The sequence below is a fragment of the Myotis brandtii genome, unplaced genomic scaffold, assembly GCF_000412655.1.
Source record: "Myotis brandtii unplaced genomic scaffold, ASM41265v1 scaffold358, whole genome shotgun sequence".
NCBI lineage: Eukaryota > Metazoa > Chordata > Mammalia > Chiroptera > Vespertilionidae > Myotis > Myotis brandtii.
In genome coordinates, this window is record NW_005363772.1 from 3,388,802 (window position 1) to 3,416,276 (window position 27,475).

The 27,475-nt window shown below is 38.7% G+C and overlaps 1 protein-coding gene across 10 annotated transcripts in view; it reads right to left on the reverse strand.

The window, feature by feature from the left end:
* Positions 1 to 21,051: 21,051 nt before the first annotated feature.
* Positions 21,052 to 27,475, reverse strand: part of ASUN (asunder spermatogenesis regulator) — a 28,680-nt gene continuing 22,256 nt past the window's right edge. For all 10 annotated transcript variants that reach the window (XM_014544275.1, XM_014544273.1, XM_005871826.2 and 7 more), the window contains 3 exons: positions 26,201 to 26,340; positions 22,482 to 22,617; positions 21,052 to 21,411 (listed from right to left, as the gene is read on the reverse strand). In XM_014544275.1, coding sequence (XP_014399761.1) covers positions 21,372 to 21,411; positions 22,482 to 22,617; positions 26,201 to 26,340 — 316 coding nt within the window. In that variant the 3' untranslated portion in view covers positions 21,052 to 21,371. The remainder of the gene's footprint in view (positions 21,412 to 22,481; positions 22,618 to 26,200; positions 26,341 to 27,475) is intronic.

The window sequence follows — 27,475 nt, forward strand, 5'->3', positions numbered from 1 at the left end:
TTTTACATATTGCAAAACAGTGGCTATAGCCTTATGATATAGGAGTAAGGAATGCATGCATGCCTGTTAGACAAAAGGATGAACACATGAATGATGGATGAATGATGAACAAACAAGCATTTACTGAACGACTATCATGCATTACTTGGATTACTTAATTTAATTTAATTCTCTCAAAAAACTTGTGAAGCAGAGGTTATTAACACCACTTTAAAAATGAGAAAATCTGTGCTTTAAAGGTGAAGTGATAAGCCTAGGGCTCTACAGCCAGATCATAGCAGAGGAGAAATCCTTATAATCTGTTACATCTGAAATAATTTCCACTTGTTACAAATAATATATATTTTTAATTGTAACAAATGATAGTCTTAAGAGCTCCTAGGCATTTTATTAGAGCTTGTATGCATCCCTTAGCATGCATTGAGAGGTTTAGTCTTTGTGTCATTCCAGCTACCTCCGTTAGGGACTTAATCAATAGAGAGATATGGGGTAGGATACACTTTTGAAGTATCAGTCAATGTTTTTCTTTAATATTTCCCCTACTTCTTCATTCTTACCATCTTCCACATAGCAGATAGGTTATTCTGAGCTCTATTACCCCCAAACAGAATAGGTAAATAGAAAGCAAACAAAAAACAAAAAAAAAGTGCTTTTTTTGGCATTTGAGTCTCCAAAATCCAGGCTCCAAGGGAATGGGAAACATGTAGGGCATAAATAAGATTTAGAAGTCTACTCAGTCATTTAGAGAAAGCGCTCCCACCCAATATTACGCAAAGATTTCCCAGGTGTGGGGAAGGAGACGTTAGAAAGGAAGTCAGGACTTAGATGCTGCCCGGCCAGCATGGCTCAATGGTTGAGTGTCAATTTAAGAACCAGGAGGTCACAGTTTGATTCCTGGTCAAGACATATGCCTGCGTCTCGGGCTTAGTCCCGTCTGGGGTGTGCAGGAAGCAGCCAATCAATGATTCTCTCTCATCATTGATGTTTCTATCTCTATCTCCCTCTCCCTTCCTCTCTGAAATCAATAAAAAACAAAAAAAGAACATAGATGCTAATGTAGCCCCTATAAAAGGGCCCTACCCCCTCTCCTTCTCTTTCATCCATTTAAATGTCAGATGGAAAGGAGGATTACTGAAGCTCCAGAAAGATCCAGATCAAAAATAGCCTAGAAGAGAAATGGCTGTGTGATGTGGACAGATACTGAGGGTGTGGTCCCTGTGGGAGCTGGAGTGGTGGGAGGTTTTTCTATTCCCAGTGTTGGTCATCACAGGGGATGCCAGCATAGACACATGGTGACCAGAGACTAGACTCAAACCATATACCTCATGTCCCAACTTTGTCACTCAGAACACCCTCCAGAAATTAGATACAACTGTGGGAAGGGTGGGAGGAAATCCCCAGGTTAATAGAGATTAATTTCTGCTGCATTAGAGGAATGGGAGCTCAAAACAGAAATTAGGTTATAGAAAAACAAATTTCTTGCACAATTAAGTTTCCTGAGTGTTCATTTTGCTACAGTTATATCTGTAGCAGATGTTTATACTTCAGATAGAATCAAGAAGGGAATAGTATTTGAAGCTTACAAATAGGAATCTAGAAAAAAAAGGAAATTGACTAAAGATGAAACGTCCCTTTCAAGTTGGCCCCTGCATTTGATGCTCTTACATTCACTGAAGTCGTCCTATTTGTTTGTTTAGCTCCATGTTTAGCTCTGATTGAAAATTCCTGACCTTATTCCTCTTGAGTTATGTGACCTTTGGCTTGTACCTTCGGAGTCTCTGATCATGTTAAACTTTGTCCTGGGACTTGTTTATTTTTGAAGCGAAAGTTTTTAAGGTGAGTCATGGAATCCTTTGCAAGAATCCTCCTGTGCAACATGAACTAGGACCTTTCTTTCATGTCTCTTCTCTGTGTGCCTCTCACTTCACCGCAGCTCCTCCCCTTACTCATGCAATCTCTAGTTTCCCATACATTACCTGTCAGGGCCTAACCCCAGATGCTCACCCAGCCAAGGCAAAGACAAACTGGGGGAGAGGTGGGAGTCACCAACCAGATGTCTTTGAAATAATGTGGACATTTGAACCTTTGGAGATTTAGTGACCCAACTGGACCGCTGAGTGGGTGGGAAGGGAAGGGGTAGTGGAAGTAAAGAAACTAGTTACAAGGCTATTTCAGTGGTCCAGGAAATTGACAACTGTGTTTTGGACTAAGATAGTAATGTTGAGACATGCTTAATTTAGGAATATAATGTATTTCCCTTATTCTTTTTTATTTAAGAAATTATATATAAAAGTACGTGTTTTAAATCAGCTAAGCAGTTTAGGTGAATATAAATATTTCCAGTTCCTTAAAATGGGTAAAAAGTGATAATAACATAAATCTATGAACTCAGAAGTGCTAGCATGAAACCTTAACATAGTGTTTCTATTTTGAAAGTAGAATCAACAGGATTTGGACATAGGGTATGAAGAAAAGGGTAAGGTTTGATTCCTGTGCAGGCCACAGTTATCTGGAATTTCACATGCATGGATAAAATGTGCCAAAGGGTGCATTTAAACACTGAAGTTGGCTAACTAGAAACCAAATCAAAACCAAAAAAAAAAGAGGAAATATCTTAATTTTTAAAACTTGAACTTGTCATGGAATCAAGAACAATAACAAAAACCTCAGTATAATCAAGATATTTAACCTACCAATAAAGATCACCTACAGCACAAAGTTACATCTCATTTCAAAGCAACATGCAAAACTGAAGGTCCCGAATGAACTGAAAGCCAGATTTTTCTTCTCCACGTGGAGTTCAAAATGCAATCATATCGCTACAGTCAACTAGGTCCCCCTGCTGGTGATTAGAAAAATTACCTCTGGGCTAGCGCAGTAATTACTAATTCTGCCCTTAGGCAAAATGAATGAAGTAGGCCAAGTTATCTTTCATGTTCTGTCCCTCCTTTCTTCTGATGCCCAATTCATTTCCACCAAGACTCACTGGCACCCAGGGCTCCCACACAGCATGCTGCCTACAATCTATATCCCAATAAATAGCATTTCATTTTTCTGGGACTCATGAAAACATTTTTTTATGTCTCACTTGGTAACTCACCACTTCTGTTTGTAACTGAAAAATATGTGACAAAGGATCAGATACTAAGTCTTAGCTCTGTAAATAATGTAGTGTTTTTGCCTAAATACATATGTTTTTTTCTCAATAAGAGAGAATAAGTGAAATTTTCAGATGGGACTAGAGATGAGAAGGGCACACTGAGCAGAAGAGCACATGAAAAAGATCTAGATTTCTAATCGTCTCAGGCAATCCTGGCAAGCCTGGTGCCCACAATATTCCCTGTTTAAAACTAGGCTTTTCCACCCCACAACCCACTTCCCCTGCTCCCCTCAGGGAGAATGGTGGTTGCCCGACCTCAAGATCTAAAGAAAACAAAACATGGTGGGTGGGCCAGGTGGTCAGGACCCAAGAGCACTAAGGCAGCCTCGGGCTTCTCCCTTCTCCGGGCAAGGTGCAGAAGACAGCTTGCAGGCCTGGATGGGCTTCTACAAACAATAGCAGACAGAGCAAAGTTTACTTTCTGTCACCATGGAGACAATCGCTAAAATTCCTAACCATCAAACTCCGCCTTTGTGCCCAGACTCCAGCAGGGAGGACACAGAGGGGCCCAGGTGTTGCCAAGCAGCACCCAGTGTGTTTGGAAGGGAGCACTCAGGCTTGGCTCCTGAGAAGTAAATGAAATGGTCTTCATGCTCCAGTGAGAGTATTAAGGTTTATTTAACTGTTATTCCTGAGGAAAACCCCAACACATGTCAGTGCTAGAGCCACTCCTGGTAAGAGCCTGGGTATCGAAGGGCCCTTTGGTCTGTGATACCTGATTCCCTTACTTGAGGGGTATGCTCAGAGCTCACAACCAAGATGTGAAATAATCTCTTTTGTCCATCGAAACTTTATTTTTTAGAGAAGTTTTGGGTTCACAGCAAAATTGAGTAGCATTTACAGAGATTTCCCATATACTCCCTGCCCTACTTACATGCATAGCCACCCCATTATCAACATCCACCATCAGAGTGGTAATCAGTTACAAATGCTGAACCTATATCAGGGGTGGGCAACCTTTTTGTGAGTGCGTGCCAAAACCAGCAAAATCTCTGACTCAGAATTCTTCCGCATGCCAACCCTAATTTTTTGAGAACATGTTACGCCTACTTGATATCTCTTAAGGTGTGCGTATGTGAAGAAACTTGAAGAAATAATAAAATTCATTCGAGCGACAAAAACACAGTATATGATGATGAAAAATACATTTATTTTTTAATGTATACATGTACACTGGTAGTCCAACAGAAAACTTTGACTCCGTTTGATATTATCAGTGGGACTTTTGCTGCTGCATCACTGATGACAGAGATTTTATATCAGGTTTATATTTCGTGACCTTCAGAGATATGCACGAGCTACTACTTTTTAAAAAAATATATTTTATTGATTTTTTACAGAGAGAAAGGGAGGAGGATAGAGAGTTAGAAACATCGATGAAAGAGAAACATTGATCAGCTGCCTCCTGCACACCTCCTACTGGGGATGTGCCCGCAACCAAGGTACATGCCCTTGACCAGAATCAAACCTGGGACCCTTCAGTCCACAGGCTGACGCTCTATCCACTGAGCCAAACCAGTTAGGGCACGGGCTACTACTTTCATCAGTCAGGCTACTCCTATTATGAGACTTAACAAAATTCATCACTGAGAACAAAGATTCACAAGCGTATGTGGATGAAACCAAAACACTGGTCGATCTAGGAAGGCAGGGAGAGTTAAGGCAGAGGCAGAGAAATTGGTCTTCCCCTCTCTCGTCAACCCATGTCTATGGTCTTTAAGATAACTTGTTATGTAAAATTATTTATTTATCTAAGATGCACCTACACTGAATTTATCTGAAAAATAAAAAAGTCAATATTAAGAAAAAAATTGTAAATGGAAGATTATGAGAGGGTTTCGCGTGCCAGCAAAAGTTATTGGCGTGCCATGTTTGGCACGCGTGCCAGGGGTTGCCCACCCCTGGCCTATATTGACTTATCCTTATCACCTGCATCCATGGTTTACATCAGGCTTCACTCTTGGTGGTGTACCTTCTACATGTTTGGACAGATGTATGATGACATGTCCTCATCGTTGTCATATCATACAGAGTATTTTCACTGCCCTAAAAAATGTTCTATACATAAGGATTTAATTTTTAAAATAAGATTGTTTTTGTAAACATGGAAATATACTAAAGTTTGATTAGTTCCAAACTTAAAACTATCTCCACTTCCTTTTCCCACTCTAATCGAAGAGTTACATATGCCAGGCAAATGTACCAATGTTCATTTATTAAACAGCCTGTCTTGATATAATACATTTTAAAACTCCTCTCAAAGGTCAAAAAGGGTCAAATAATTATATTTTCATTATCCGTCCTTGCTCTCTTTCCCACCCTACCCTCCTCGACCCTTCATCTCTCTTCTGTGTTAGGGAGATCATTCCTAGCATATTGTTTTATATGTTGTGTGGTTCTATGCATTACAATTAACTAAAAGCTCAATGTGGAACCAGTAAAGTGGAGAGAGATGGTTTAGGCAGCAGCTTCTATCATTTCTCATCCAGGCTCTCATCACACTGAAACAGGCATACCTCAGAGATAATTCAAGTTCAGTCCCAGACCGCCTCGGTAAAATGAGTATTGCAATAAAGTCATAATCTTTTTGCTGGTGGAGAGGTCTTGCTTTTGATTTGTAAGAAAACAACACCCTGCAACATCTGTGAAATGCAACAAAGCTAAGTACATGGAAAAAGGTATGCCTGTAATGGAATTGTCTGTATCTTGTCTGTCCTCTGCCTGAGGTCGTGTGCTGTAGGATCGTGTGCTCACTGTTATATCCCGAGCACTTAGAAAAATGCCAGCCACAGTGGGCACTCAAATATATTGTTTAATTATTGAATAAGCTGTTGTTTGTGAGATCTTTTATTCAGACAGTCCGAACTGCTTAACTGTCTCTTTTTGACCGGCGTTCCAGATGGCCTGCTTGACCAGAACTTGGGAGAAAGGAGATGGTCTCAGCATGAGTTGCTGTCCCTACAAAGATGGGCCACATTGAGCTATCGCTTTCCCAGAGGTAATGGAAGTGTCTATTGGCAGCTGGAAATAAATCAAAGAAATGGCAGCATTTTTAAGCTGGGAGAAACCCTGAGTTTGTGTGGCTACAAGCAGCCAACAGTGTGGAGCTTCCCTTTTTGCTGGTTTGGTTGAAGTAGACCATCTCAGGTTTTACTGGATCCCACAGAGGCAGAAGCAGGGAGAGTCATTTGCCTTTTCCTAGGAACACAATGTTTACCACCTCACTCTTTGCATTGAGTAGTTTGTTCACATGAATTTCCAAAGCAAACTATTTTATCAGAAATGTTCTTAGGAAACAGTACCTGTTTCTGACCCCAGGGCACCTGAGCAAGTCAAAAGACAAAAGGGAAGTCAAGGAGGGATGTTTTCTCTGGGGCCAGCACCTGCACATCTGGCTGTCTCCGCAGTGGGAGTTTACAACTGCCTTTCAAGCATCAAGTATGAATAAGTCCCAGAGGGTCCCACTTAAATCAGTACTACTTGTTTCTTAACATTAACTTACTAGGAAGGATTTTACCCAAGTCTCTCTTAAAACTCACATTTCACATTTCAAAGTCAAATGATGTTAAGTGGCAAGTGTCAGGTTCCAGGTGCCACGGATGTCACAAAGGAACCAGTGAGAGCTACAGGCCCACTTACCTTGCAATAAATTCTCACTTCTTCTTTCTGTGAAACTTAATCCAAATTATGTGGCTTTGTAGTCACTGCACTCTTTGTGTCAAAGCAAAAATTGCATCCAACTTACCAGCAGGATGGCAGGTAAGAGACCCTATATGATTCTCCCAATAGAAACAAATAAAATATCAGATACAAATAGCAGAAATGCAAGAAATATTCAGATCTTCAAACCAAGTCAAAACAGCACTCTGACATATATTTACAGTCTGAATTTATACTGCCACTGTGATTCAAAACACTTAGGCTTCTATTTTTTAAAAATATGTTTTTATTGATTTTAGAGAAAGAGGGAGGCAGAGGGAGAGACAGAAACATCGATGAGAGGGAAACATCAGCATCGATTGGCTGCCTCCTGCAAGCCCCCTCCTGGGGATCGAGCCTGCAACCTGGGCATGTGCCCTGACCAGAAATGAACCGGTGACCTCTTGGTGCCTGGGGTCAATGCTCAACCACTGAGCTGCACTGGCTGGGCTGACATTTTTATTCAAAGTGGTGATATTGTCCCCTAGATGTTTGGCAGAAGAAAATAAAACTCAGACCTCAAAAATTCTCAAAAAGATCCAAGGAAAAGGAGTAACTCACAATTGGATATCACAACATACACAAGGAAACAAGGCACCATGAATAAGAGATAGAAACAACAGAGGGCAAAGATCCCAAAGAACTTCTGATGTTGGAATAATAAAATAATTATATATAATATGTTTAAAGAAATAAAAGTGAAAACTCCAATATAAGTACAGAACAAGAGACTCTAAAAAAAAGATTTTGAAAAGAACCAAATAGAATTTCTAAAAGTCAAAAACTGAATTGATAGCAGGTGAGTTACACCTAACCAAAGAACTTGAGAACTGGAAGATGCAAAGAAATTCAGAATATATCCCAGAGAGAGATAAAAATTTGAAATAGGAGTTAAAGACATGGAATGTAGCATGAGGTCTAACTATCATTCCAGAATGACATATTAGGGAATAAGTAGTATTTATCAAGATAATGGCTGGGGATTTCCCAGAAATGTTAAAAGACACAGATGTAGAGAAACCAAAAACAAAAAAAAAGAGCAAATTGAAAAAATAAAACCTAGTCACAACACCAAAAGACAAAAAGATTCCAACAGTGTCAGAGAGAACACACATTATCCACTACAGAATAACAATTAGACAGACAACTGACTTTATAACAGCAATAATGGGAACCAGAAGGTAGTGAAATAATGTCTTCAATAGGCTGAGATAGAACAACTATCAATCTATTAGTCTATACTTCAAGAACTAATAAGTAATAATTTAAATTAATAAATTTTCAGACAATGAAAACTGAGAGACTTTACTACCAAAAGAGCTCACTAAAGAAACTTTAAAAGGAAGGACTTGGTTGCAAAAGAAATGATGCACAAAGACATTGGTAATATGTGGGCAAAATACATTGATTATTTGTAATAACTAGTTACACTGATTGCAATGTAATAAAAAACAATGGTAATAATTGACCTAAAACATGATTATAGTAGTTTATAAATAGTGAGGGGGTAGTCATAATTAAAAACATTCTAATGTCTTTGCATTTTTTGGAAGGTAAAAATATTGAATAACTGGCTCTGGTTGCATAGTTCAGTTGGTTAGAGCATCATCCTGATATGCCAAGGTGTGGGTTCAATCCCCAGTGAGGGCACACACAAGAATCAACCAATGAATGCATAAATAAGTGGAACAACAAATTGATCTTTCTCTCTTCTCCTTCATCTCTAAGAAAAATCAATAAAAAATGTTGGATAACTGCAAACTCTGACTAGTATTCCCATTAAAATAATCCAAATAACCACTAAAATAAAAGACAGTGCATGCCCTAGCCAGTTTTGCTCAGTGGTTGAGCAGTGGCTCATGAACTGAGGGGTCGAGAATTCGATTTTGGTCAAGAGCACGTACCTCGGTTGCAGGCTCAATCCCTAGCCTCGGGTTGGGGAGCATGCAGGAGGCAACCAATCGATGTGTCTCTCTCACATCAGTTTTTCTCTCTCTCTCTGTCTCTCCCCTTCCCTTTCACTATCTCCAAAAAATCAAAGGAAATAATATCCTTGGATGAGGATTAACAACAACAACAAAAAGACAGTGCATATTAATTCCAAGTTAGGGCATGTGAAAAAAAATAAGAAGAGGAAAACTCAATGAATTTGAGAGACAGCAAAAATGAGGAAGAGATGCAGAAAAGGAAGCACATATAGAAAAGACATGATATTTCTTTCTACAGTCCTAATATTTCAATAACCACAATAAATGGAAATGTATTAAATTTTCCCATTTGAAAAAAAGCAAGTGTCAGACTGGATTAAAAAAAAAAAATCCAGCTGTTTAAAGCTGGTATTCCTAAAACACAAGAATACAGAAAGGTAAAAAAAAAAAAAATCAACAAAAACCAACCTGATAATCAATAATATAAATCATTCAGTGTTGTGTTTTCCCTGAACTTTCTAGTTTTGGAATTAGGCTAAAGAAAAGTGGCCTCCATAGTCACTGTAAATAAGCAGTTACTAGGCAACCACTGCATGCAAGCTATCTATGTGCTGTAGGAGTTCTGAAGGAAGAAAAAGAAACCAGCTCTAATCCTTATAAGCTCACAACTTGAATTAATTTTCTAGCCATAGATTTTTTTTTATTGGCATGGCTTTTAGATCTTGTATGTGAAATGTTCTTTTTTTTGGGACAAGTGCCCTAAAATCAAGATTTTGAAACCATGGGATCATCCTCTATTGTTTACTTCTATCATCCTGTTCACCAAAAGGGATAAAGAATCTAATACTCTGACAAAGCCCGTCTTAATTAACTTCGAATTGCTATAATTTGTTGCAAGGAATAGAACAAAACCCTAAATTCCTACGTATTTAAATGGACAATATAGCTTTCTAATGGACTAAATCATATATTCCCACATATCCAGTAACTCCGTTTTAGGATTTCTTTAGCAGTGTGTATTATGAAATGGAATGTGGCATGTTCAGTCTCTTCAACCCTCTGGAGTCACTGAAGTGTTGCTGCCCTCTCAAGAGCCAAGTAACAGGGCAGTTACTTCTGTTAATTGTCTTGCCACGAGGGAGGATGATTCACATTAGTTTTCCTGACACCTATAACTACAAAATTATAAAATGCAGAACAGAAAGGACCAGAGGGAGCTTCTAGTCTGACCCTCTCTAATGTAACAACTGCACAGTCTGAGACCCAGAGAGAGGAAGTGATTTTCCCAATGTGTCCCAGCTAGTTAATTACAAAAATGAACAAGAAGCCAGGCCTCTTAACTCCCTCAAACTTAGAGAGCTTCTTATTTCTTCTACCACTTTCCACTGATCATTCTGTTACAGCCTCAAATGCCTAGTAAGAGTACAAACTGTTGACTGGAAGGAGCCTCCTATTTCAGGACTCATCAGAATGATGGATTCTAACTTTCTTGGGCCATTAACTCCAAGATGCTACAGCAAAACAGATGGCAGTTTGTCCAGATCCACATCCCCGCTCAGAGACACACATGCATTGCTTCCTGGCACCATCATTCTATTCACAGGGAGCTCAAAGACTGAACCTCTGTAGATGTGGGCAACCTGCAGAGTGGTAGCCATTATGATACAAAATACTGATTTCCCAAAGGCAGCTTCACACATGTTGCCAGTGCTTTGTTTGCTACATTGTCCCCACCCCCAAAAATCATTTTAGTGAAATATTATTGTATATTTAGACGAGATGAAATCCTTTCTTAAAAGTATCTATTTCCACTCTCCTCTAATGAAACAAGGTTGAAGAAATGAAAAAGGACCTAAGATAAACAACTAAAGAGCCTAAAGGACGGAAGTGGTTTCTCCATAGGAGTCTAATGAGATGGGGATATTATCCTAAAGGACTGCCAAGTGGTGACTTAAGTGCAGAAAATATACATTAAGAGATAGTCTAAGGAGGGACAGACTCACTGAAAAGCAAGACGATAATCTTTAAAGTACCTTCAAATTGTGTGGTAGTTATAGTCACAGGGATGTAAAGTACAGCATAGGTAATGGAGTCAATAATAATGTAATAACTGCATGGTGCCAGGTGGGTACTAGATTTACTGGGATGAGCACTTAGTAAGTTATATGATGTCTAATCACTGGGATGTACACCTGAAACTACTTTAGTCTTGTATGTCAATTGTATTTGAAAATTTTAAAATTAAAGTAGCTTTAAATTTTGGGTTCTATAATATTATATTGCCACCAAAAATAAGAATAAACTATGTATTTGAAAAATTCTATAAGTATGTGATTAGCTTTGCAAGAAGCTGCCTATGTTTTTCAAAGTGGCTGTGCCATTTTGTAACTCCATTAGCAATGTATGAGAATTCCAGTTTTCCCGCAGCATTGTCAGCATTTTGTATTGTCAACTTGAAAAAATTAATCATTATAGTAATTATGTGATTTTGATATACTATCTAAGAATTCTTTGCCTAGCCCTGGTCAGTGTGGCTCAGTTAGTTGGAGCATCATCCCATACACTGAAAGATGGCGGGTTTGATTTCTGGTTGGAGCGTATATCTAGGTTATGGGTTTGATCCCAGGTTGGGGCACATACAGGAGGCAAGCAAGCCATGTTCCATTGACGTCTCTCTTTCACATAGATGTTTTTCTCCTTTCCCTTCCTCTTTCTCTAAAATCAACAGAAAGCATATCCTCAGGTGAGAATTTTTTTAAAACTAAGAAAGCATTGGGCAACAGTTGATATCAAACCAATAATCATTTCATTATTTCTTAACATTCTATGTGTAACATATACAACCAGGAACTGTTGGCAGGGAAAACTGTCAAAAAGTGATAGACTCACTGACTTTTTTCTAATGCATTCCCATTTATATAAAGAGATAAGGCATGAGAATTTAGTAGAAAACACCTTAAAAGCAGTACACATTTAATTAAGAAACACAAGATATAGGTCCTGGTTGGGTAGCTAAGTTGGTTAGAGCATCATCCCAACACACCAAGGCTGTGGGTTTGATCCCCAGTCAGGGCACATACAAGAATCAACCAATGAATGTATAAATAAGTGAAACAATAGACTGATGTTTCTCTTTCTCTCTCTCCTCCTTCTTCTCTCTCCAAAATCAATTTTAAAAAAGAAAAATAAACACAAGGTATAGACCAGTGAGGGAGATTTTCAAGTTCTAAAAGCCTGCACATCTACATTTTGAGATTCTGGCAAAAACTTACCTTTTACCCCTTGAAAATATATGCACATCGAGTCACTGTTATAAAACAGCGTATTTTATCTCTCAGAGAAGTTGCTATAGAAAATGTTGTGAATCGCTGCTACAAGAAGTGCTTTGGGACTTGTCTTCTGAGGATTCATGGGTGGATTTAAACTGAGTCTTAGAGAAACCATAGGATTTAGGTAGAGAGGATGAAGACCATTTGAGGTATGATAATTGGTAAAGAGGCAGGAAAATAACAATGAAATGTTCATTTTCCCCTAGAGCACAAGTTAATGCAGGGAGATAAGTCTGGAAGGATAAATTAGGGTTAAATTGTGGAATATAAACTCCACAAAAGCAAAGATTTTGCCTATGATGTTCACTTCTGTATGCCCAGCACCTAGAACAGTGCCTTGCATAATATAGGCCCTCATGTATGTTCAATTAATGAAAGCTTGTCTGTCAAATTAAAAAATTTGGACATTATCTCCAAGCATCTATTCTAGACAGTAGAGAAAAACTAAAGATAGCAATGGAGGCGTGAGCCCAGAGTTCCAAAAGAAATCAGGATGAAGCTAAAGATATGGGAAGTTAAGGTACAGAGAGAAGGCGAAAGTCAAGAACCAACCTCCTGGAAATGTTCAGAGAGAGGATGAGGCTAAAGATATAAAGAAGCATTGTTAGATAATAAATCAACAAACATAAAATATCATTTTACAATTTACGAACTCTCTCATATATGCATGAAAAAAGGTAAGATAGTGATTGCTTCTCCCAATTTACATGGACTTCAGAGGTGGGACACTAATAAAAATATTAATAACACAGAGGTGAGAAAAGAGCCAAGCAAATCACAGAAACTGAAAGTAATGTTAAGAATAAAGGGTGAATTAGTCTGGGTCCAATCAGAAAACAGAAAACACACTATAATTTGAACAGGGGAGGTTGTATACAAACAATTATTAAACTACAATAGGAGAGTCACTGAAAAAGATGCAGAGAGAACTCTACAGGATGCCCAGGGCTGTTGGAGAGTGCCCAAGGAAGGGAAAACTTAGAGGTGGGCCCACACCCCAAAGGTGGGGTTCAGACCTCATCAGAGAGAGAATGGTTGCCACCACCAAGATGCAGGGAAGTTTGCTGGGTTGCCTGAGCCAAAGCTGGTCTACAGTCACCAGGCAACAGGAGACAACCCTCCAGGGCACAGACAAGCCAAGGCTGGTGGGCAGGCGCTACTGAGTCCAGAGAGTAGCAGAGAGAGTCCAGGTGCTACTGCTGACATGAGGCCGGGAACACATGCCAGTGTCCATGTCTGGAGAGTCATGGTGAAGTGGTCAACGGGGCCTGGGCCAGGTTGGGAGGTCACCAAGGGACAGTATGCAGCTGGTGCAAAGTGGCACTGGATGCCCCTCTCCACATACAACACTGATGAGCCTTACAGCAGGGGCTGGCAAAAAGAAAACAGTGCACCACAATCAGAAGCCTTCCTCCTGCCGTCCCTCCTGTGCCCCCTTCAGGCACTGTGCTCCCCGTTATAAAGAAATGCTACGAAGACCAATCCATTACACAGAGTAGATACAGGAGCTGAAAAAGGAATAAATGGATAACATAGTAGGTTGGTTATTCACCATTTTCAAGAGTGCATGTGTATGACTGAGCTGTTCCCATAACAAGTCAGGAAAGCCAGATTAAGGTGGACTGGGGGTACTGGGAGAGGATTGAGGTAGAGTGGGGGAGAAGTGGAGTGGGGAGGTGGCACATTTCCATATGAAAATCCCAGAAAACAGAAAAGGAGTCTAGTAAGCCGAGCCTGGGTCTCCTACCCAGACCTGATCTTTCCCCATAGCAAGAGGCACGAAGTATTATGAATGACCAGGCCTAAGCCATTTGCTCACCCGTGACCAGAGAGAAGGATGACTGTGATTGGCAAGTACAGTAGCTCATTATGAGGAACAGGAGGGAGATTTTTCCAAAGATTGCTACAACCAAGAACAGGGATGCAGAGAAGGTAGACCCCTTGATATCTAATACAGGGACAGAGATAAAAACGTGAATAAGGCTGTCTCTGGGGAAGGCTTTTTGTTGTTGTTTTGTGTTTGTCTTCACTGTATTACATTAATTCATTCTTTTAAGAGTCCCATATTCATCTCTAGGTGGAGCTGGATGGAGATGACTAAAGGAAGCAACACAAGGCAGACAGTTAAAATCTATCAGTGGTCTCCCTCTCTTACTCAATTTATTGTTACTACAGAGCAGTAACAATGTTTTGAGATAGTAGGAATTATTATTCTAATTCTCCATTAGTTGATGTGAATAATATAAGAAAACAAAAGGATTCTAAACCTTACATATTGCTCTGAAAATAGATAAAAATCTATTTCCCCTTCACAAGAAGTACCAATGAGTTGAGCTCAAATGTTTTGTTTTTAAGCCATATTCGGTTCAGTAAAGTGATATTCAGTTACCTGAGTGGAACTAACTATACTGAGGCAATGGATACCAGTAAGAAATGCAGGGGAGCGGGCAACACTGGCACCCATTTGCCCCTGCACTGGATCAGAAGAGTTTCAGCAATTCCAAATCTGCTGGTGCTCACGTCTGTCTCCGTGAATATGCTGGCTGTGACTACTCTCTGTTCGTGTGAAGAGACCCGAGTTCTTCATGGCATGCCAGTCACAGCTGCTGTGATTGGAAAATTATTCTATTATCCAATTTCACCACATGCCTTCCAAGGGAAAACAAGTCTGTTTCAGGTAAACACCTAAGTATCTCTAACCTATCTGTTCAACATTGTATTCTTATAGATGTTAAAAATAAACAGGGCTTAAATTTCCCAAATTGCTTCCTGTAGATACAGGTGTCTCAGAGCAGTAACCAAAAAACTGAAAACATTTTTGAAGACTCATAAATAACAATCTACCATGAGGAATGCAGTCTGAGAAGAAAAACAATCCAATATATGAATTTAATAGAATATTGTCAGTCATATTAAGTTGTAGCTAGGTTTTGGCAAACATTTTTTAGTGAAACACTTAGCCAAGTATTTTAATGACTTTAATGATTACTTTGTGATTCCTACTCGAAGTTTATATTTTCCATAACACCTTTATAAGCCTGAAATAAAAGAATGTCTGTTTTTAGGGTTTAAAAAAACTGGTTTATTATTAAAACTAATAGAGCTCTTTAACTCTTGGTATCAATGCTCTGCCACAGGGATAGAGCAGACAAATTTAAAACCTCTTCCTGAAGGCAAGTTCAGACTTTATTTCATGTGTCATTGAACAGGTTACACTGGTTCATGATGTCAAACTGCCAAGACAGCAGGAATAGAATTCTCCTGTGAAGACTTTGCAAAGACTGCACTTAGAGGAAATGAGGGAAGCAACTGCCAAATCATAGTGCTAGTATCTGGGGATTTTTGTTTCCAGCAAACACAAACAGCCTCCATCATCTGTACTCTTCATATGCTGGCGAGGAATGAAGTGAGGGGAGCAAGCCTGATTCCTTCTCCAAGTGGATAAGTATCCTTATTAAAAAGTGCCAGGGCAGCTGTGTGTGAATCAAGGGCAGGATTTGAAGAGGTAAACACTGTATTAGAGAAAGAATGAGGAGCAGAAGACCAAATCAAAGGAGACAAGTAGAGACATTTCACAATGCTGCTAATCAACAGGATCTGAAAACAAAGTTCAGTATGGTAATTTCCTCAAACTGGAAAACAACCTCTCAAAATAAAAACTTGAGAACTAAGTTTTTATCTCTCATACCATTTTATTTTACCATACATGCACTACTTGAAAACAGCCCTTTCTGTTCTCTTTCAAAAGGCAGCATGTATGCCTATCCCTTATAAGCATAGAAGGCATCTGGATAGTATGGTAACAATAAGGGAGAGAAACTGGGAAATTGGGCAACCAGGGTGAGGAAATGAAAAATGAACTTTGTGTATTTTATAGTATGTTCTTCTTAGTAGCTTATGAATTTTATATTGTATACATGCACTATCTATTAAAATAAAAGGTAGTTCTACATATTTTAACAATTCACATTTTTAGTATTTTTTAATTTTCCTCAAATAATTTCCCATTATGGACATAATCATGTTGTTAACTATCCCTCTTAATCTAAAATTTTAAAGTTTTTCTCTAGTAAGTTACTTTTAACTTTCAAAAAAATTATGAAAATTATAGTAAGGTCAATAATAACTAAGTCCTACACTGTGATACAAAGTGATTTCACATATTGCATCTTTTTCCATTCTTTCGTTCATTTATTCACATATTCATTCAACAAGGATTTGGTGAATGCCTCCTGTTTTCCAGATTCCTGAGGTAGAAGTACGAGATAATATGAGTAAACTGCTGCCAAGGAACTCAGTCCAATAGCTCAGTAGGGTATACAGAAAGGTAAAAAATAAAAATTATAATATAGTAAAGTAAATGCAATAACAAAACCACATGTAAGACAGAGAGGCAAAAATCAGTACCTTAACTCAGTATGGGGGAGGATGTTGGCAAGATCTTTTTGGATGAGGTTGTGTCGCGATGGGTTTTTAAAGTTGAAGTTAGCCAGCCAGAAAAGGAGAAAGGGCATTATAGGATTTAAAAAGGACCTGTTTAATGGTCACAAAAACATTAAAGGGGCATGGTATGTTTGGGAAGCCACATGAAGTTTAGCCCTACTAAACACAGTGCAAGTTGGGGAACAGCAGATGAAGCTGGAGACAGACGTTAGCAGAGCCTAGATTTTGAAAAGCCTTATACACTCCATGGCAGCTACTGCATTTTAAAGTCTTGGGGATGCCCAGCCAGTGTGGCTCAATGGTTGAGCATCAACCTATGAACCAGGAGGTCATAGTTCTATTCTCAGTCAAGGCCGGGTTGTGGGCTCCCCATTGTGGGGAGCGCCAGGAGGCAGCAGATCAATGATTCTCTCTCTTCATTGATGTTTCTATCTCTTTCTCCCTCTCCTTTCCTCTTTGAAATCAATAAAAATAAATAAAGTCTTGGGGATGGAGGGAAGAAATGGAAGCCTTATGAATACATTAAATTTGAATACAGAATTTGCCCAACCAGCAATGTGGCTCAGTGGTTGAACATCAACCTATGAACCAGGAGGTCAAGGTTTGATTCCTGATCAGGGCACATGGCCAGGTTGCAGGCTTGATCCCCAGTATGGGCATGCAGGAGGCAGCCAATGAATGACTCTCTCATCATCGATGTTTCTATCTCTTTCTCGCCTCTCCCTTCCTTTCTGAAATCAATCAAAACACTTTTTTAAAAAGTAGAATTGATTTTACCCTAAAAATAAATCCCATTTTTCTTTTCTTGAAAGACCTAGAATTATTTGAATTATTTGCATACTTTTTTATATTTTATTTTTTGGTAGAGCATGCCTGCTCATTTCAACAGTAAACTTGGGTTATCCCACCCTCAGAGCTTTTCTGGATCTGTGTGTTATTACATGAGTTTCCATTCAGCAAACCATGCTCTTCTCCACACTGGCCTCATGACTCCAACTCTAAACTGAAGGCCGGCTGTGGGCTGTTACTTAAAGGAGCACTTTTAGTAACTGCAGGGACCACTAGGAGATCCGCTGTTGGGCTAGATCAGCAGTTCTCAACCTGTGGGTCGCGACCCCTTTGGCGGTCGAACGACCCTTTCACAGGGCTCACCTAAGACCATCCTGCATATCAGATATTTACATTACGATTCATAACAGTAGCAACATTACAGTTATGAAGTAGCAACGAAAATAATTTTATGGTTGGGTCACAACATGAGGAACTGTATTTAAACGGCCAGAAGGTTGAGAACCACTGGTCTAGATGCAAAAGATGTTAGAGAAGTATAACAAAGCAGAGCAAAGGGAGGGATGAAAGGACAGTAAGGAGGCAAGGAGAGAAAAGACAAAAGGTAAGATGAAGAGGACACGGGGAAGAAAACAGGAAGAAAAGGATAAGAAGGGTCACAGGGAAGGAAAAACAAAGAAACAGGAAAGGTGCAGTAGAATGAAAGATTTATTTGTGTGCCAGGTAACTTCCAAAGTGCCTCATATCAATTAATATTCAAAATATCTCTCTCTCAAGGTAAAATGTTCCTGCTTTCTATTTTAAGAAACTGAGGCTTAGATTAGCTAAATAACTCAAAACCATATAACTAATCTAAGTGACAAACTGGATTTAAACTTTCTAACTCCAAAACCCACAACTTTTCCACTGAAATCTCTACCTTCCAATTTGAAGTCAGAACACCTGGATTCGGATCAGATACTTCTGTGCCCTTGAGCATTTTACTTAGCCACTTTGGGTTTTTTAAATAAATTTTTTTGTTGATTTCAGAGAGGAAGGGAGAGGGAGAGAAAGAAACATCAATGATGAGAGAGAATCCTTGATTGGCTGTCTCCTGACACCCACCACTGGAGATTGAGCCCATAACCTGGGCATATGCCCTTGCCAAAAATCGAACCTGTGACCCTTCAGTTCACAGGCTGACGCTCTATCCACTGAGCCAAACCAGCTAGGGCAAGCCATTTTGAATTCATTTTTTGCAACTATATATTAGGGATTAGGATAATTGTCCTCCTTTTCCTCCTATTTATTGGAGGTGGCAGTGAGATAATGTACGTGACAATACTATATACATTATGAAGGACTACATAAAAATAAGGGATCACTAATACAGCAACAATCCATGCTGTGTTCTTCTTTTAAATCTTAAGTGTTAGAGCCCAAGGAAGCTCAAAGGAGTTTTCCACCATTGTAGCTGAAATTATTCTTAAATCAGCTGCTGAAGCTCTTAGTGGTCAAGAGTGTCTCTTTGTGCTGTACACTTTGGCAGACTATTTCCACTTGGATGCTTCTTTGGTGACTATGAGCCATTCAGAAGCAAGATAAGCAACTGTGGGATCTTCCAGTGTTGGCTGTACAATTCTACTAGCCTATGGAATATGAGGTTTCTACATTACTGTCAGAGCTAATTCAAGTTTTTCAACAGCATGCTTCCTCTAAGTTCCTTGCTCAAATTTTAGGATATCAGATTGAAGGTTGGAGATTACTTCAAAAATCTCAAAGACGACGACTTAGACAGTTAAGGGATATCCCAGTCACAACAATGAAGTCATTGAAATGACTTAGTCAACAAAACTAAGCAAGCTATTCTGTTTCATTACCCACCTTTGTGACTCACTGGATCTCTAAAGATGAGGCACCATCGATCCCCAGCTTATTTGCTACCTTAAGACAAATCACTCCTATTCCTGATCCTGACTTTACTCCAAACACACTAAGGTGCATGAAGATTACAAGGCCACTGCATACAGTAGTCTCACAGAATTCATTAAAGGAAATGTCCTTGACAACAACCTTGGATATTCTGTTTTCCCTGAGGTCATTCCTTCTTTGCTATTAACAGTTACTTCATTCACAGATTTTGACTTTCAGAGAACTTCTACAGTATCAATGTTACTAGAAAAATTGGACTCTACAGAGTGGGAAATAAATCCCTAATCCACAGAACAAAAATACAAAAGCATCCTGTTGTATCTGAGTTTGTCTCAGAATCAATTAGCCAAGCTTAGTATTCACAAAGCTCTCCTTGCCTATCCAAGTACTCTCATTTTCTTGGATTCTCAATCTCTGAGGAAGTAATAAAGAATATAGCCACACCCTCAGAAAGACTATCTTCAATGACAACATTTCTCAGCAAATGGAGTGGCTCTGTTTAAGTCTACCTGAGAAGATTTGCACAGTCATCTAAAAGTCTCTTGATACCTTCAGCATCAGCAAGGGAGACATTAGTAGCCTCCCATTTTCCCCTTGAGTTCACTCCTATGTTCACTGCAGCTTTATTTATAATAGCCAAAATTTGGAAGCAGCCCAAATGCCCATCAGTAGATGAGTGGATAAAAAAGCTGTGGTACATTTACACAATGAAATAATACTCAGCTTTTAATAAAGAAGGAAAGCTTACCTTGTGCATGGATGGATCTGCAGAGTATTATGCTAAGTGAAATAAGCCAGTCAGAGACAAGTGCCATATGATTTCACTTACATGTGGAATCTAATGAACAAAATAAACTACCAAACAAAATAGAAGCAGACTCACAGATACAGAGAACTGATATCTGTCAGTGGGAGGGGATAGAGGGACTGGGTGAAAAAGGGAAAGGGATTAAGCAAAAAAATTTAAAAATAAAATTCATGGTCACAGACAACAGTATGGTGATTACCAAAGAGAAAGGTAGGTGGGGGGAAGTAGAATAGGGTAAAGAGAATATAAATGGTGATAGAAGGAGATTTGACTTTGGGTGGTGAACACACAATATACAGATGATGTATTATAGAATTGTATACTTGAAACCTGTATTACATTACTAACCAATGTTAACCTAGAAATTCAAATTAAAAAAAAATAAACATGTTTTTTCATAGAAAATAATAAATCTATATTTAAACAAAGAGTTTTCTCCTCCTCTACTAAACACTCAAGAAAAAATGACAAGCCTAGAATTAGCATTCAACATTTAAATAACATGTTTCTCACAATATGTTATGAGCTTCCAGATGAAGCAGCACAAGAAGACAAGTCACCAAGCATTCACAGTATAACCATGACATTGCTGAGATGAGCAGACCAAGGTTCTATTTAAGTAGAAAACCAAATAACCTAGCGACTTTCCTTTCTACGAAGTCTGTAATCTCCTTTATGCTTCTCTTTCAATATGAAAAGTCAACTGACAGTAAATTTTTAGCAGAAAAAAAAGGTAACATTGTCCAATATGAGAAAATATAAATTTACACCAACTACCTGAAAATTTTGTTTTTAAATGGGCAACATAAAAATAATTTAAAATAAAAAACAACATTCTTTTTTTGAAAAGCACTATATGTTATAGACTAACCAGCAAAATTTTATACTAAATATTATAAATGTCTCCTAAATTCTGATAAATTTTAATTTCTAAAAGTTGTCAGTCATTAAATAAATATATTTTTCTAAAGGAATACTCCAATATTTTGCATTTCAGATATTTTTAATAGTTTTATTTGGCAAAGAGAAGCCTAAGAATTTTTTAAAAAACATTTCCAGAGGGAAAACCTTTTACCATAAAATAAATTTGTGTGATTTGGGAGGACAAATCTCAAATGTATTTTTTTGACATATGTGCCAATCTTACAATTAATACAAAAAAGATAAAGTTAGTTGAAATATCTTAAAAATGTAAAAACCAGTCCAGGCAACATAACTATACAATCTTGCTGTAAAAGTACTTATATCAAATTCTGCCCAAAATATTTATGCAATATAGTAAATTTAGTTCCTCAAGTCACTCTTCACTGCCGGCTGGCTTTTCCATTTTCTGTTGTCTCCATTCTGAAAAACAGAAGGCGAAAAATGAATAGGTAAAATGAAACATTAACCATCCATATATTTTTTCTCCTTATATACCTTTCATATGAAATTAAACTCATATATTCATCAAGCAGAATATCAGCACCTTAGAAAAGAACGAAGGTTAGGGTTCCTCTAGTTCAGTGGTTCTCAACCTTCCTAATGCTGCAACCCTTTAATACAGTTCCTCATGTTGTGGTGACCCCCAACCATAAAATTATTTTTGTTGCTACTTTGTAACTGTAATTTTGCTACTGTTATGAATCGTAATGTAAATATCTGATATGCAGGATGTATTTTCACTGTTACAAATTGAACATAATTAAAGCACGGTGATTAATTACAAAAACAATATGTAATTATATATTCAATATGTGTTTTCCAATGGTCTTAGGCGACCCCTGTGAAAGGGTCGTTCGACCCCCAAAGAGGTCATGACCCACAGGTTGAGAACCGCTGCTCTAGTTGGTCTCACTTCCTCATTTTGCAGAATAGTGAAAATTGAGGCCCAGAGAGATTAAGTGACCTTCCCAGTTTCCTTTCAAAGACCACTTTTTCAACTATACTTCTGCAAGCAAAACTAAGGAAAAAAACTTCTGATATTTAGTAAAAGATGTATTTCTTTTTTCACTAGAGGTTCCTTTGCCACACATTATCGAAAGTTCTTCTAAAAAGGAGATTAAAATGATCAAACCTGAGATTTATTCAATTGAAACAAATTCCCTAATATTGTACTACTTAATCAAAAACTATTTTCCTCCATTATTTTATAGTCAGTATTACATATTAAGTTTTCTCTATGATTTTTCCCTTTTTGATGTTTATTGAGCAATGAAAAAAATGCTCTAAGTAAAAACTTTTAGAGTTACAATCAATATACTAGTAATCATGCCTTTTACAAGTACTAAGAATCAAAGATGTTAATTTTTTCTCTTTATAGTTAATATATATTGGTTCATAATATTATAACAAAAATTGCTGAATATAACAAACAAGCAATATTCATTATATTTTAACTTATTATAAGGCAATTAACAATAAATAATACAAACCCATTTTCTTCTTTAAGATGTTGATATAATTCAGCTCTGTTATTAACAGAGTTCAAACGTCCAGCAAACTCCTGATGTTTTCTGGAATTGGCAGTATTGATCCTATTACTCCACAAGGTTAATAAAGACACTGGTCCTGATGTTATATTGGAAAGAAGAGGAAAAGGTAGGATAGTTCATTACTTTGAAATTTATAAATTTAAACAATTTACCTTTAAATCTATTGTTTTATACAATTAAAGCAATATCATCTTCACCTTATTCAAAAATGTATGTGTTTAGGGGGTCCCAAGACCACCTACTAGTTTGGTGATTTCCTGGACGGTCTCAAATGACTAAACATAAAGTTAAAGCAACAGCGAAGAATCATTAGAGCAACATAGTAAGGATACGTAGCAGATCAGGAAGGCAAAAGTGAGAGGACTCTATTTGTAGGCTTTCTCTGTGCTCTCTCCCTCCAATGAGGGTTCACACAAAGTGCCTACTCCCACCAGCAGCAAAAATACAGCCACGTGTGTACAATACTATTGACAGAAAAGCCCATTTAGGACTTAGAGTCGAAGGTTTTTATTGGCTGCTGAGCACAGCATCGGTGACAGGAGCCTCTCCTGTCTCCGCAGCAGCGCTAAGGATGTCCGACTGTGGGTTTAGGCCCGCTCCCCACAGTTGGACATCCCCAAGGGCTCCCGGACTGTGAGAGGGCACAGGCCAGGCTGAGGGACCCCCACAAGTGCACGAGTTTTGTGCACCGGGCCTCTAGTAAATAAATAAAAGCCAAATTCCCAGATGCCAGCCAAGGGCCAAATCTGCAAGCAGGCTCTTCTAATGTTAATAGCCTCTGGCTTGCTATGTTAACTCTTTTCTGCACAATATGAAAAGGCAACAGGACTAGAATAGCTAAAAATATTGAAAAGTAGAAAAAAGTTAGTAAGACTCACCACCTGATTTTAAGACTTGTAGTGAGGATAGTATTGTAGTGCAAAGGACAGACACAAAGATCAATGGAACATAAAAGAAAACCCAGAAATAGATTCCCACATATAAAATCAACTGATTTCAGATAAAAGTACAAAGGCAATGCAATGAAGAGGGGATAGGCTTTTCAACAAATGCTGCTGGAGCAATTAGGATGTTAGTGTAAAAATATGAACACTGACACATACTTTGCAACTTATTTTTTAAGAAACTCAAAATGGAGTTGAGAGTATTATTTTTATTTTTTTAAATATATTTTTATTGATTTCTGAGAGGAAGGGACCCCCCGGGGGATGTTGGAGAGCCAGTTTCAGCCCGATCCCGCAGGCCAGTCCCCTCGGGAGGGCACCAGATGCAGGGCTCATGGTTGGCGGGTGCTGCTGCCACAGCACAAGCCTCTCCCAATCGGGACTGATTGGGCGTGAGCCTGCAGCAGGAACAGTGGGGCTGGGATGAGCAGGAGTGGCAGGGAGGAGCTGCAGGCAGTGTTAGACTGCGGGTTTCAGCCTGATCCCTGCAGGCCACCCAGAGGGACCCCACCTGTGCATGAATTCATGCACCAGGCTTCTAGTAATATAATAATTAATAAATAATAATACAAGAATAAATTGTTTTGTGTACTCACAGCTGTAAACCTACTTTCGCTCCTGTACCTTAGCAAGAGGAAAGAGTGGGCATTTGTGGTAGTAATTATTCTTGGGCTACATAAATTTCACCCAATGGACAAATAATCATTTAATCATTTTTCTTACTAATATGTGTTTTGGTTGTTTGCAACTTTTTGCCACTATAAATAATTTTGAGTTCTATTTTCCAAGCAATGTTGAAGCATTGTTTAGATTAAACCTATTCTCATCCTAATCAATAGTGGCATATTTTGGCATATGAGGAGTAGAATAATTTATCAATACATTTATTCATTTCCAGGCATCCTGGCAAATGCCTGAGAGGAAAATATAAGATCACCCTTATCTCTGATTTCAAAGAAATCAGTGAATTGGAGAATATTAGCATGTAGAACAATATGCACACTACAGCAGAAGTATATAAAAAACAAGCAAGCCTACCTTCTCCCTAAAATGAGCTGCCAATAATTGTAATCTGGCCAGCCCTGAGGTCTTATCACCTTTGGTGGGGCATAATGGCAAGAAATCAGTCCTTTGTCATACCATTTCCCATTTATCCTAAAAAGACTAAACCCAGTTTCCTTCAAGATAACTAAGGCCTACAATGATTTCAGAAGCTCCCAAACCCAAGTCATATCTTTGATGCTTAGAATTCCTTGAAGAAGAAATTAAGTATAAAGAGAGAAAAGGCTTTATAATAAAAATATTATTTATAATAGTTTTACTGATAATTATTCACACCACATTTTATCAATATACTAGAGGCCCGGTGCATGAAATTCGTGCACTCGCGAGGGGTGGGGAGTGGCGAGAAGGTCCCTCAGCCCAGCCTGCACCCCCTCGCAGTCCAGGAGCCCTCGGGGATGTCCCACTGATGGCTTAGGCCCACTCCCTGCAGCTGGCAGTCGGACATCCTTAGTGCTGCTGTGGAGGCGGGAGAGGCTCCTGCCACCGCCACAATGCTCGCCAGCCAAGAGCCTGGCTTTTGGCTGAGCAGTGCTCTCCCTGTGGGAGCGCACTGACCACCAGGGGGCATCTCCTGCATTGAGTGTCTGCCCCCGGTGGTCAGTGCGTGTCATAGCGACCAGTCATTCTGCCGTTTGGTCGATTTGCACATTAGCCTTTTATCATATAGGACTAGAGGCCTGGTGCACAAAATTCGTGTATTGGTAGGGTCCCTATGCCTGGCCGGTGATGAGGACCAATCAGGGCCTTCTGGCTGCAGGCTGGGGCCTCCCTTCCCCAGCTGCCGGCTGCCAGCCGGGGCCTTCCTTCATTCCATACCGCCCCCTGGTGGTCAGCACATGTCATAGCGAGCAATCGGTCTCCCAGTCGAACTCCCGTGGGGGCAATTTGCATATTAGGCTTTTATATAGATAGATGGGTGATATTAGATTTTTCCCTAAATTCAGTAAGGGCTTAAGAAAAAGAGTTTGTCTTAAATAACCTAGCACTTCGTATAGTGTCAGGAACATAAACAGATTCAAGTTTAGATAATTAAAGTTTCTTAAAACACAAACTTTTGAGTATAAGTACTTATTTTCCAAAGGCTTCATTAATGAAGGTGTGGCACTGCTTTTTTTTTTTTTAATACTGACAAATATATCTGCTGCCTATCTTCAAGGCTGTAAACAAAGAATCCCCTAAACAACAGGAACAGTTAGTAGCTCTTCCTGATATACACAACAATCTATCTATATATATAAAAGACTAAGTGACCAAACGACCGAATGACTGGTCAACTGGTTGCTATTATGTGCACTGACCACCAGGGGGCAGACACTCAATGCAGAAGCTGCCCCCTGGTGGTCAGTGTGCTCCCACAGCGGGACCGCCACTCAGATGACCGATGGGCGCCAGATGCAGGGCTCATGGATGGCTGCTGCAGCCCGGAGACCACAGCAGAGCGGCACCAAGCCTACCAAGCAGTGGTGGCAGCAGAGAGCGGGACCAGGATGAGCAGGAGTGGCAGGTGGTATTGGACTGCCAGTTTCGGCCCAATTCCCACAGGCTATGCCGAGGGACCCCACAGGTGCACGAGGGCCTCTAGTATTAAATAACACTGCACAAAACAAAACTAAGCTTTTTACAAACATAGCTATCACAGTTCTACCTTACCTTTTGATTTTTCTACTGGTGGAGTTTCATCCATCTCAACAAGGGGCTTTTTGTTTGGAGGTTCTGGGGAATCAGGTGAATCTTTTATAATTTCAGCTTCAGCCAATTCTTCTTTTCCACGTTCTAAGATGCTTTTTAATCTTTTAGAGGGACAAATAATAAAATTTAAAGTTTAAATATTTAGAAATTGAAATGGTTCAATAATTAAACTAGACTGTCTTAATAAAAGATAGCTGCTCTTACAAAGTAAACCTAGACACTAATCAGAAGCTAAATGCCAATCTAAAATCAGCTAAGAGAACTTAATGAATTAAACACAAGTATCCCCTTTTCTTCATCATAATAGTGTAATAATTCAGTAATGTAGTTTGCTGCAAAATATGAAAAAAATGGAGAAAAATTTAAGAAGCTAACATCAAAAAGAAAAGTGATATTTGGAAGAAATATCACAATTTAATATTTAAAGATATAGGCCAAATAATACTTCAAATTATAAAGAGTAAGTAATTTACTATTATTTGTTCCCTAGTTTATGTACTGTGGACATGTATTTACATTCCACAAGTTAGAAACTTAATTCCAAGCTTATTTTGAATTTTCCAAGGGAACAAAAACACTTTCAAAATATATAGACTTCTACTTGAATAATAGGGGGGTCTGAATGAGAATACTTTCCCCCCACTCTTCTTTTTCTACCCTCCTCTTCTTAAAGCGAGCCAATTCCGTTTCAGAAGCTTGGTGGCTCTAAGGAAGAAGTGAACTTCTAAGGTCAAGAGAATAAAAATGTTCTACATTCTACTTATTTTTGGATGAAATAATATAATTTCTAGAATTAGCTTCAAAATATTCCATGTGGAGTTGGACAGTGGTGGTGGTGAGGAGAGTGGATGTGAAATGTGCCATTAACTGATAATTGTTCAAAGTAGATGATGGGTAAATGTGTATTCACAGTAGAATAAATCTTTGAATTTTTTCATAATAAGTTCTGATTTGTTTTAAGGGACATACCACATTGCCATTTTAATATTTACCTGGTTCTTTGCCTGATTTCTGGCAAGAAGTTAGAAGACAAAGCCAGTTAATATGTTACGATACTTTTATTTATAGATCACAAACTAAGGAAAAAGATGTACTATTGAGAAAGGTTTTCAGAATTAGGACTATGCTCTTTCACTGTGCTATCAAGGGCATCTTTGCCTATTTTTATAACAGCATCATCCATATTTTGTCATCATCACTAACTTACTTGCCTATCTCTAGCGCAACACTGTATGT